Source organism: Gastrolobium bilobum, unplaced genomic scaffold (genome assembly GCF_033153095.1).
Source record: "Gastrolobium bilobum isolate Gb01-03AN ecotype WA unplaced genomic scaffold, APGP_CSIRO_Gbil_v1 utg6142, whole genome shotgun sequence".
NCBI lineage: Eukaryota > Viridiplantae > Streptophyta > Magnoliopsida > Fabales > Fabaceae > Gastrolobium > Gastrolobium bilobum.
This window is the reverse complement of record NW_026899752.1, coordinates 17,469-30,767: the sequence shown is the minus strand read 5'-3', so window position 1 is coordinate 30,767 and position 13,299 is coordinate 17,469. Positions and strand designations below refer to the sequence as shown.

Genomic DNA, 13,299 nt, shown 5'->3' with positions numbered 1-13,299 from the left:
GGTTATGAATATACTTTTAATATACATTTTGAAGTCAATAAAATTCTATAATCCGGTACAATCTTAATCTCTTACTTGGAATGATTCAGCCTTTTCTATGGTGCCTGTTGCTCTCAAGTGCTTTTTCGGTACTGTAGTAGTACAAACATCCTTTCCAAATAGGGATAAAAAATTAGGACTTAAAAGGGAAATAAATATATATATATATATATATATATATATATATATATATATATATATATATTTAAATGGGATAAAACTTTTCTTATTTAGAAAAGAAGATCCTCCGAATTAGGTACTTCTATAGTACTCAAAAACAAAATCCCTCGCTCACACCTAATTTTTAGTAGGATTTTGATGTCTTGAATATTGTGTACCTCTACACTTTATGCTGCTGTAGAGTAAATATGGCATTTTTCTAATTTTTCAATATAACGTATAATGGTGGAGCCAGAAATTTTTGTAAGAGAGCAAAATTACAAGTGTATTTATTTCTTGTAAATTATAATTATTTTAGGGTCCGTCGTTTCTCATGTGACTGCTGATGAGAAAAGTTGCAGCAAATTTTTAACACTAGGATACACGTGCGGATCTTAAGATACACATGCGGATTCTATCAAAAAAAAAAAAAAAAAACCAGGATTCGGACGCGTATCCTGATAAAAGTAAGTGTTGCTGCACTTTTTCCCTTCTGCAGTCACATAAAAATTACTTTCCCCGTTATTTTATATGACAATAAGTTTGTAAGGGAGTGATCACTATCTATGTGATAAAAAAAGAATAGTGCTCCAACACTAAAGGTTTATATGAGCTTGAGGAGGCAGTATGACCATCTTGACCCACACAATGGGTATGTTCCTTTTCTAGCCCCTACATATTGCGGGAATGCTATAGTACTAGGTTGATCCATTTTTTTAAAATGTAGATATATTTCATACTTTAGTTTTTGGGCAGTTAAATAATGGCATGGAGCAAGCTATGTGAGATGACGTAAGTTTGGCTACATGGCTGCAAGGGACACGAAAGAACTTGAGAGATTCATCATAATTAATATACGACACTGCCTGTGGATTTGCTTATAGCTTCGTTATTTAATTATGTCGGTTTGAAAGAGCCCATGGTATTTGATAGAGTGAGAAGGTTAAAGCTGGAATTGGAAGCATAATTGATTTGCCATAAAAGAATTTATTCATCTTTACCATTAATTTTTAGGGAAAAATGTTTCGCAGATAAGTTATCTGCATTTGTTCTCAAAACGACACTGTTTAGATATTGAAATCTTAAAAAATTTATAAATATAAAGACTATTATAACCCTGAAATAAATTAAAATTACAAAAATATCATGATTTCTGCTCTAAAACGACGTCGTATTGCTATTACTGCATATAACTTATCTGTAGTAACCGCAAAAAAAGCGAACTCTAATTTCTAGTATGTTATTATTATATGTACTGTTAAGTAAATAATGCAGAGCATTTCATTTTAAAAAAAAAAATTAATTACCAGATTACAAGATTAATTTAGAAAATTTATCCCACTTTTTTTATCTGCACTTCCCTTTTTTTGATAGCCTTATTCCACTAATTTCTTCCTACCTAATTTTTTGTACACTTATTTATTTTACAGATTCGTGTATGCATAAGTATGATATAAATTATTATTTTGGTTTGGAGGTTTTTTTTTTTTTTTTGTAAATTATATCATAAGTATGATATATTTCTGTGTAGAAACTAAACATAAAAAAAAAATATCTCGAGAATATATGAATTAAGGGGTTTGCATTTATCATTTAACATGACACAACAAATTTTTCTACACACAATATTTTGTGGGGCCTACACTTTTTGAAGAAAAAAAAGAAAAAGAATATTACGACACGTAAAACAAATCTCTATAATATTACACAATCATTTTTCTTATAACATAAGTTTTGTAAAATCCATGAATTAATTACATTTGACTGTTGAATAGTTTAATGCCTTCAACTTCTTACGTATAAAATATTGTTCCCAGATTCACCTTATAGCTAGACACTGGAATCCGATTTTAAGGGAATGTTATCAACAGTTTTTTTTTTTTTACTTTATGCTTTCATGAGATACTTGTACTGTGGAATCCAGAATTTAAGGAAATGTTTTCAACTCTTGAACAGAGCGAAGTAGGTTCTTGGGGTCTTCAATAGGTTGTCAAAATGGGCCAACCCGGCTCAACTCGTATTTAATCCGAAAAAAATGAACCGGGTTAGGATTGACTCGAAAAAAAAAAAACGAGCCAAAAAACTCAACTCAGCCCGACCCGAGCGGGGTTAGGGTTGGCTAAAAAATAAGCCCGCGTGTTGGCTCGAAAAAAGCTCACGGATTAGCTCAAAATATTGTCAGCGGATTGAATCTGAAAACTTGAATCTGAGAACTGTGCAAACTCTAAAGCAAAAAAATCACATTAAGACAATGCCAACCAGTGTGTGAATCATTAAGTGCATTTATTGAAAGCAAGCACCTGCAACCTGCCAAGAGACCGCCATTCCAGACGTAGAGGCAGCGTAAGCAAATTTAATGTTCTAGGGAAGAAAAACCAGGTATCTAGAATTCTAGATCCATATGCTGAAGCAACGTGATTACGGAAAAAAATAAAAATTACATTGGTATTCCTAAACACCAACCATAAAACAGTAAGCATCATACGTCTGGAGAAAGAAAACCAAAATATAAAGAAAAGAAAGAACGGGTAGAAAACTGGGTAGCAGCGAAGACCAGCGAAGAAAAAAAAAAAAAGGAATCCGAGAAAGAGAAAGAGAGAGGACAATGAAAGAAAGTGAGAATAGGATAGTTTGTGATATTATTTTTAAGGGGAAAATGTCTATCATTTAAAATTACACAACTTACATCATTTCACTCTCACAAAGAGGTGGGACCCACACCTTTATTTTTTTTGTCAACTCTCTCTCCTCCTTTATCTATCTCTTTCTCTCTCTTAAAATGACACAACTTTACATCCTTTAAAATTATACACACTTTTCCCTATTTTTAATTAAAAAAAAAAAAAACTCAACCCACGAGCTGGCCCGTTTGACCCGCGGCCTGACTAGTTTTTGTCCGGATTGACTCGGGTTGGCAACTCATTTATGTCAACCCAACCGAGCCAACCCAACAGGATTACGAGCCAACCCGACGGGATTACGAGCCAACCCGGCTCATTTTTGTTGAAGACAAGCTTAATCTTCCATTGGCTCCATCCCACATGTTGAATATAAAAAATTAAATACACAGTTTACATTCTCCAAAAATAAATTTAAAAGCTAGAATCTTTAGACTAAGATTACATAAGAGTGAAAAACAAAAATACAAAGAGCAATATTCTAAGAGACCCAATTCTCCCACTCCCATATAGGCCAGCAGAATCTGTTTGAATCATGATTCTGAATTTGCAATCGCCAACTGAAGGATCTCTGTCAGTGACAACAGAAAGGCCAGGGAATTTGCATGAACCATCAACCTGGTCAGTCACCTGGTAGTAGCTATTAAATGCATAAGAAATATTACCAGCAGCATCTAAATTTCCACATGAAGTTCCATACCCAAGACTAGTGCAATCTGCATTTTGACAAGCATAGGACACACTTGGTGCCACTTGATCACTATTAAGGTTTGCAGAAGGTTTCAAAATACACCACTTTTTGGGCAGATGTGTTACACCAGTAGCAGCTACTAAGCCATTGGTTCTTGATCCAATGTTAAGCTGGTATTTGGGTTGTCCATCAAAGTAAAACATCCCCCAATGACGTTCAAAATTACCTGGCTGAATGCTTTTGGCATCTTCATCTATCAGGCTAAACAAGTAAGCATCCAGAGGACCAGGTCTCATTGGGGTCCCCTTGCCAGCGATAAAGCGAGACATAAAGCCTTGGTTAAAACGTTGTGCATATTGAAGATTTCCATTTATGTCTCCATCTGTAGGCCACCCAATTTCTCCTACAATTATAGGCAAGTTAGCAAAACCATTCTTCTGCAATGCCCATACTAGAGTATCATGGTTAGCATCAAAGACATTGTCATAGATCTTTCCATTGTCATTTATAGGAGACTGAAAGCCATTGAAAAAGGCATAGTCCATAGGAAAATTGGGATCTGAATAAAGGCTGATAAAAGGATAGATGTTAACAGTAAATGGAGCATTATTCTGGCTCAAGAACTTGACAATTTGCAGCATGAGATCATGGATGTCTGGCCTGAAGTCGCCGTCTGAAGGTTTTTCTGATGAGCTCTGATACACATCGGCATTCAAAGGGCAAGTGACTCTAACTTGATTGCCCAAACCAGCTTTTACAAGAGCTGATTGGATATTTTGAAGAGCTGGAAGTGTTGTGGCTTCAAAGGTACCATTAAAAGTTGCCAAGAAAGGTTCATTTCCCACTGCCACATACCTGGAAATAATTACAAAAAATAATGTTGAGAAAATATAGATAGTTGCAACTTGCAACATTGAAAATATAGATAGTTGCAACTTGCAACATTGACACACATGAATTGTCATTGATTTGACAATTAAGAAATTGTGATCCGTAGTAACAGAAAAAAGAAATGGGAAAGCATTGCAAGAGCAGACACAACATTATACATGAGTTCAGATCTTCTCAGGGAAAGTTCCAAAACATTTCTAAAGTAGAAGACACAAGTTTCCTTGATTCCTCTCCTTTAGAAAGAAAATTCAATCTGACCACTCTCAACCTCCATGAAAATTAGGAAGACATTTCAACCTTTTAATTTTACAAATGCAACAGAGTAAATAATCATTTTATGTTTTCTTACCAGCTCATACTGATATGAGTTTTGATAATCCATATGTCTTACTTTTAAGTCCTTATTCCATCTAACACTGGGAACAGCTTAATATAAATGGACAAGAATTTAGTACCATATCTGAATCTTACTCTTGTGTGGCTATAATCAATTCAGTGAAGGCTAACAACAGCGGTTTAAAAGCAAGAAAGCATGTTTCCAAAAAAAAGAAGAAGCAAGAAAGCAGAGACATAAACTGATCATGAAGGAATCAATTAATTTAGATTTCAAGTTTCAGTAACTGAAAACAAGACTAGTTTCAACAAAAGGAGGATTATCAGAAATATGCATTTCAGACGAAAGAAACTCTATGAAGATAACATACATAATTTAAATCATCTATTACTAACAAATTCAAATCAGGGATGCCAAAGTGCAATACTTTATCTGCAAGCTTTCATTTTGGAAAATAAGGACCAAAGAAGAACAACCACTCATTCTACAGGAAAAGCGTAGATGGCCGCAATAAGGATAGTCTATTTTTTCAATTAACAAAGTGATAAGTATACAGTGTAAAGATTAACCACATTTAAGAAAAATAATTGTAGACGTTGTTTGGCATGGATTGGTGGAAATGAAAGAAAAAGACATTCATCTGATAGACATATGGATCTAAATTCCTCCATTGACAACCTTAATAGATAAAGCTAAATGTGGCTTACCAAAGCACTGGACTAAAGAAGAAATAAAAGCATAACATTTTATTAGGGGTAATATTACTTGCACATAATTTTGGTACTGAGAACTACAAGGATTGTATATTACTAACAGTCCAACAGAATACAACATAACTGGTTTTTCTATCTTTTAGCATGTATTGACATGATTTCATTTGAATAGAATTGACTTGGTTAAATCAATTCTTCCTTTTAAAGATTCCAAACACATTGCAAAGGAACTGCAACCTAACAAAACCTATGCTTCCACAACATGAAATGCAGAATCACATAGCTGAATCACTAAATACATGCATTTATAACCAAAGCTATGAGCTGCATAAACCAAAGGTTGAAACTCAACATAAATCAAACAACATAGACAAAAAAAAAGGGCTTACCTGATGTCTACTCCCCCAGATGAGACATGCCCTGAAACATTCTTGGAAACCCATTTTTCAGCTGCTTGCACACTGTTAGCCAGAGTATAGAGCATGTCATTTGGTATACCCACCATAACCTGAATCCCAGACTTCTTCAGAGCATCTAAAAGACCGGCATCAGCATCAAAAAGCTTAACTTTCTGAATACCATTGTCTTTTAGCATTTTCACCACCGTGGACGGTGGCAAAGGGTGTGTTGCTTGTGTGCCCCAATTAACACCAATCCCACTCACTGAACCCACAGCCAATGAAGCCAAGAACACGAGAACAAGACACCCACTATATTTTCCACCCCCCATCAACTCCATAAACTCTGAACCAAGTTAATCAGAGACCCAGCAATCAGGACCAATAGAAAAACCAAATTTATGCTCTTTTATAAAAGTATATCAAATTTAAAGCTCAAAGATGCTTTTTTTATTCCTGGGTTTTGACAAGTTTGCTTATTTATTCTTCAACCAGCCCAGGAAATCAAAGTCTGGCATGCTGAAACAAGCAGAGCCTGAAGAATAGTGGAAGGAAACTCCACAGTGAATCAGTGATATAATAGTAAAAAGACAAAGAGGGTGATAAAATGGTAAAATCACAAGGACAAAAGTGCTAAGTGAAGGCGTTTAAAAGCCCAGTAGAAAAGCTAAGAACAGATCTCTTCGGATTGCAGGAACCTTTACTATGTTATCTGCTTTAGACAGTAGAGAGAGTCAGAGAGAGAGAGAGAGAGAGGAGGAGTGAGTAGTGAGAGAAAGAAAGAGAGAGAAACTGACATTATTGGAAAATGAGAAATAAGTTATATGGTGGAGAATCTTTTCTTTCTTTGGGTGAAGTAAGCAGGCAAGCATTCACAGCAAAGTGATACATTTCTTTTTCAAAATATATAGAAAATCACACATGGTTTACTCACTTACCTTATTACCTATAATAAATGCGTTGATTATAATATCATTTTCTCAGGAAACAAAAATCACAGTTATTGCTGACCATGATAAGTACAAAATGTGCTGGTTGTAGTTGTTACCGTCCCTAGGAAACCAACCAATCTTCGGAACACTAGTAGTCTCACTCTTTGTCAAATTTTTTACTTAAATGTAACGTGAATATTGTTATTTTTTAATCGGGAGCAAGTTCGTTATCTGATATAGCGAATTTGATTTGCTGATATATCATATTTCTATTGGATAACAAGTATCAAGTTACAAAAAAGTATGAAGTTCGTTACCTTTTTTAACAAATTTGGTGTTTACTAAAAACGTCAAATTTGGTGTTTACTAAAAACGTGACACGTCATCAAATCGAGCTCGCTGCACCGGGTAACAAAACAAACTTGCCCCAATAGCATATTAAAAAATAACACTATTCACGTAGCATTTAGATAAAAACTTAGTAACATTGATAAGTGTTCCCCAACCTTCCTTCATTCCATAGTCTTATAATGTTTGATTGTCCACCCAATATTTGGGTAAAAAAAGATTATTATGTTGTTTGCTTTTCTTATTTACGTTTTATGAACAGATCCTGAACAGAGGCAAAAGAAGACGCATGAAGCTTAATGGCATACTTTCCATTTTTATAATATAATTAGAGAGGCTATGCGTGCATAATAATCTTAACGTTTAAGGATTTTAAGGTATTTGTCTCCTCTTCATTGTCCAACGCATCGCTGTCCTTGTGTCTTGTTCCGCTTATCCAAACAAAAAAGTGTGTTGCGCTAATCCAAAACAACCAGATTGGGTGCGATTTTCCAGCAGAGTTATATGCTCGAGTAACTTCTCAGTAATTCTATATTATTTGTTTTCTTACTAAATATGAGACTTATATAACATTAACGATTTAAAAAATAAATGGAATAAACCCAGTTATGTGAATCGTATTTTTCTAATTTTGGTGAATGATGTGCTCAATTCTGACTACATCGAAAACATTTTCCTATATGCTCTATCTTGACTCAATGATAATATTTACGGGCTAAATTTTTTAATCTCCTGTCAGTGGATATAAAAGATATTTTAGTAAAATACATGTTATAATATAAAAGTAATTTTTTTAAAAAAATATCTTTTATTTTTTATTCTAAATCTCAAAATAATATTGTTTTGCAGTTGTGGGAGATAATTTAAATTATAAGGAGAAACATTTTTTCAATAATCTATATAGCTCTTATCACACTATACGATTTTCTTTTTCTTTTTTTCTTTTTAATTTCTCAATATTAAAGATGGAAAAAATATTTGTTATTTTAAACGATAAAATTTTATGTCCTTTTAAATGAAAAGACAAAACATTATTTTGGTATATATTTGATAATTTTTACATTCTCTTTCCTTTCAAAAATTAGGAAGAGAGAGAAAATAAAGGATATAGAAGATAAAAAAACATTAATTATGCATTAAAATGACATTTTTCATCTAAAATTAGCATAGAATTATGTCATTTAAAATGAAAATATTTTTCCGTTAAAAATATACAATTTTTTAAGAGAAAAATGTATGTCATTTTAAATAATACATGTTATATTATTTCATAAACATAAAAATATATGGTCATACTGAAAAAAAGGATAAAAATAAAATAAAAGTATAAGTTTTACCTCTTTGAATCTATGAAATAATATAACCCGTGTTATTTGAAATAATATATATTCTTTCCTTCTTTTAATGAATTATTTGATATTACTCTCAACTCTAAGCATATTTTCAGTTTATGAGGAGACATATTCCCACTTTTTTTTTTTTTTTTGGTAAACTACATATTCCCACTTTAAAAAAGCGAATAAATTATTATAAAATTAAAAATAATAAAAATATTTTTTTTGTCATAATTAATAAATAATGTACCAATTGTTCGGTATCCCTAATTTTCTATAACACTAAAATTATTTTTCTCGATTTCGTTAAGTTAGAATTGAAGGTTTTTTTTTTTAAATAGAATAAAGGCATGCGATTCATTTATTGTAAAACTATTAACATGTAGGTGAAAAGATTATGAAAGTGGTTCAATTTTCAAATGGGAAAAAAGTTTCACTTTAAATAATTTTATCTGATGTTCATCGAAACGATGTCGTTTTGAGGTTAAAAAATTAAAAAATTAGAGTGATAAATACTATTATAACCCTTAAATAAATTAAAATTACAAAAATATCATTATTTCTATCCCAAAAAGACGTCGTTTTAATGAACATTAGATAAAATTATCTAAAATAACATCAGAAAAAACAAACAGAAATTGATCACATACATCATTTCCTTATCTAGATACGTATATTTAATATGTCCGACTCAGCTTTTTACTTTTTACCATTTGAAGTTGGTCCCACATACGTAGGCCTCCAGCTCTTTAATAGTAACTCAATGGCACATGTGAGATCATTCGTGTCATTAGAAAAAGACTCTTTAAGATGTTTGGTTTAAATTTAGGAAAAATATACTCTTATATTGTATGAGAGAAGTTTTTTATCTTGTACATATATCAATTTTCGTGTTATTTTTTTATTTTTTCTTTTTCTATAATGGATAGGTCCCACACATGATTATCTCTATTGTATGAGAAGAAAATCTTTAATATGCTCCTTGACCATGGTGGTCCTTCCATTAAATAAGTGACAGGTGAATTTTTTTTATTTTTTTTTCTCTCTTTTTCACTCTCTCTTTAATCTCTCTCCTCAGTCTCACCCAATGTTTCATGGGTCGTGAGCTCTAAAATAAGTCTCGCATGAGAAAATTTTCTCCTATTGCATAAGATTAATAAAACCTTAAATTTATGAAGTTTTGAATCTAATTTGAACAAAAACTTTCATTTTATAATTTTTGTCTATTTTATGATATTGAAAATTTAAAAAATTAAATCAAATATGTAATTATAAATTTTTAAACTAGTATAAAACGTAACTTAAGAATAAATAGCATGTTAAATAAATTGTTTAAAAAAAATATGTTGAAAACAAACTACTAATCAATTTTTTTATAGAAATATAAAATATAAAAATTAGTGAAAGATTATATTGACAATTTTTTTTTTTTACTAACAACATTAAATCTAACCAGTCAAACACTTTTAATTGAAGTCCGACTAATCAAACTTAATATAATTCATAAGTTTATAAAAAAAAAATTGTGAACGTAACCTCTCTCTAAAAATTATTCATGGTCACGATTTACTTTTTTTTTATATAAATTTTTGGTCAATGCTGATTAAACCCCTTCAAAACACTGAATAAATGCATTATGAATGCAACACAATACCTAGAAATAGTGCCCACCTTTCAATGGTAAACTGACACGACTGGACCACGTGCCTTATGAGCCACAAAAAACAAAGAATTGGTGCCCACCTCTTCAATAAGTATACTCATCTAATTAATATTGTGTATTTTTATGGAAGAAGGAAACATTTTTCTAGCCATCACTGTTCCCCCGCACTCTGGATTAGTCACATAGTCGGCTTAAAGAGTCGAAGTTCGTGGGGATACCGGAGGGAGCCAACTCGTCTCAAAGAGATAATTAGGGTTGGGTAACTCAAAAAAAAAAAGGAAACATTTTTCTTTCAAAACATACAAGAATTTTAATTGATTGAAGCTAATTGTTTTATTTTAATGGTAACGTTTTTGTTGATATCAATTTAATTTATGGGGTTTAATTTTTTTATGTTGCATGAGAATTGAATTTTTGTGACTCAACTAATGGTGGCCCTTATATTTATCAAAAAAATAAAAAAGAAAAGAAAAAATTTGTACGCAGATCGAAAAGTCATAACATAACAATTGAATTCTTATACAACATGAGAAAATATTTTTCCTTAATTTATAGGGGTTTGCATTTGTCATTTAACATGACACAACAAACTTTCCTACACACACAACATTTTGTGGGGCCCACACTTTTTGAAGAAAAAAGAAAAAAAAGAAATTACGGCACGCAAAACGAATCTCTATAACATTACACAATCACTTTTCCTACAACATAACTCTTATAAAACCCTAATTTATATTTTCTTCTTTTTCAGTTTCCAAGCTTACATTGGAACCGATAACTTTCATATTGATTGGAGGGGATAGATTATTCTATGCATTTTTTTTGGAAAATTAGATGTGATTTTAAAAGAGATAAAGTTATGTCATTTTAGAGAAAAGAGATAGATAGAGATGGAGAGAGAGTGGACAAAAAAAGCGTGAATCCAATCTCTTTGTGAGAGTGAAATGATATAAGTTGTGTCATTTAAAAAGACAAACATTTTTTTTCTTTTTTTATGTCTAATTTATTTATTATTTTCTAATATCGTTAAATGAGAATATTAGTTAACTTTTATCATTTATTTTTTTCTTAAGGGGACATTTGGTAGAGGATAAATTTTTTGTGTCTATAAATCATAATTTTCAAAATATTGTGGGAAAGTCACTTTCTCGAAAATATAATAAAAAAAATTATTTGATAGGCTAAATTATTACAAGAATTTTGTCTCAAAAAAGTATAAAATTTTCCCAACACCTGAATTTTAAGAATATCACCCATTTGGTGGTATTTTTGAATGACATTTTAGAAGAAAAATTATGCACAAAATAAAATCCAAAAAAATTTAATTACCGAATTTTTTTCCAGAATTCTTATACCAAATATGGTAAATAAAATTACCATCATCACTTTTTTCAGAAATCTTAAAAAATCCCTCCTATCAAATATTTCATAAAATTCTAATTTAACTATATTAGAGATTGATAGAGAAAATAAACGTAAAAAAAAAAATTATCCCTTATTTAGACCGTAGTAACCAGTGTTATAAAAACAGGACTTTGGCCCGAAAACCGACCCATCAACCGGTCGGGTTACAGGTGGAATTCGAACCCTGCTCATTGGTGTGAGGAGCGCCTTCTCATACCACTAAGCCACCATCACTGATTGAATAATATACACCATTTAATATATTTATTATATAACTATTAAGTTAAGAGAATTATTTCAAAAATTTGCTTGTAATGGGGTTCGAACCCCTTCCATTGAGGTTGTGCAACATAACAAATACCACTAAACTACATCAAGTTATTATTTAGTTAGCATTAGCACCATTTAAAATATTTATTATATAATTCAGTATAAAATATAAATTTATATATATATCCAGTTCATGCGGTTCAACCCGTGACCCACCGGTTGAACCATTGACCCAATGATCCGGCACCTCGACCGGGTCAATGACCGGTCCGATTCTAATAACATTGGTAGTAACTGCCCCACTTAAAAACCAAAGTTTTGAATTTTGCTTGATGACCGACTGAAATATGAACCCGCCAATTTTGTATCAGCTCAATTTGCTTGTCTCGAAACAACCTTTGATGTTTTATAACGGATGTTTGGTAGAGAATTTTGTTTTTTTACTGGATAAATATAATTATTGAGAAAATGATGAGAAAGTAGTTGCTAGTAAAGTTAAAAAAAAGTTATTTAATAGGACAAAATATTACTGGATAAATTGATATTTAATATTTTATTTTTTCCCAATCATAAAAATTGTCAGGTCCGTCAAGGAGCAAGGATAAGAATTTTATTTTTGAGTAAACACCCTTTTTGGTCCCTGACAATATCCACGAAATCCATTTTAGTCCTTCGCAATAAAAAAGGACCAAATTGATCCCTAAAATTACAAAAAAAGGGTCACGTTAATCCTTCTGTCAACTCCTCCGTCACGGTCAAACTAACGGTGCCAATGTGGCACGTTAGTGTGATGACGGGGCTTGGACGGTTTACATCTTGGATGGGCAAACGACGACGTTTTGTGCAAATAGGTTCCCAGCTTTGGAAAGTAGAGCACGACGTCGTTTCTTGGTTGATGATGAACCCTAAAAAATAAAATCCCCAAAATGCTGAATCGAACCTTCAACAGACAAAAACCCCCGAATTGATGAAGCTAACCCTAAACATGAAATAAGCCCCCAAAATCTGTGGACGTTGATGATTGTTTGTTTCAATGTGACTGTCATGACATTTGTTTGATTCAATTTTTTTTTTTTTTTTGGGGGGTGGGGGGTTCATGAACTACGATTGCACCCCTTATAGTATATATGTACACTTTCTAAAGCCCAGACCCCAACATCTTACTCAATGCATTATGATTAAAACCAATTTTCAGGACCCCTTACATCATTTGTGGGTTTGAAATTATAAGCATTAATTGACTTGTCATTTTTCATTGAATGAGGTGATGATTGATCATTATGTTTATCAAGAGTGGGCATTTGTCTTCTGAATCTCTATTACTAGCAAATCTTAAAAGTTTAGATTGATTGTGTTTTACCGTTCTTCTAGATATTTAAAATGATTATGAGATAGCATTGGGGGTATGAACTTTTGTACCAACGTTTATCAATGGAGACAAAAGA

The 13,299-nt window shown here is 31.9% G+C and overlaps 1 protein-coding gene across 1 annotated transcript; it reads right to left on the bottom strand.

Moving 5' to 3' along the window:
* Positions 1-2,855: 2,855 nt before the first annotated feature.
* On the bottom strand, positions 2,856-6,700 carry LOC133293229 (glucan endo-1,3-beta-glucosidase 5-like). Its single transcript, XM_061491762.1, has 2 exons — positions 5,895-6,700; positions 2,856-4,422 (listed from the first exon to the last, which is right to left on the bottom strand). The coding sequence occupies exons 1-2, from the start codon at positions 6,242-6,244 to the stop codon at positions 3,318-3,320; spliced, it is 1,455 nt and encodes a 484-aa protein (XP_061347746.1). The 5' UTR covers positions 6,245-6,700; the 3' UTR covers positions 2,856-3,317.
* Positions 6,701-13,299: the final 6,599 nt, after the last annotated feature.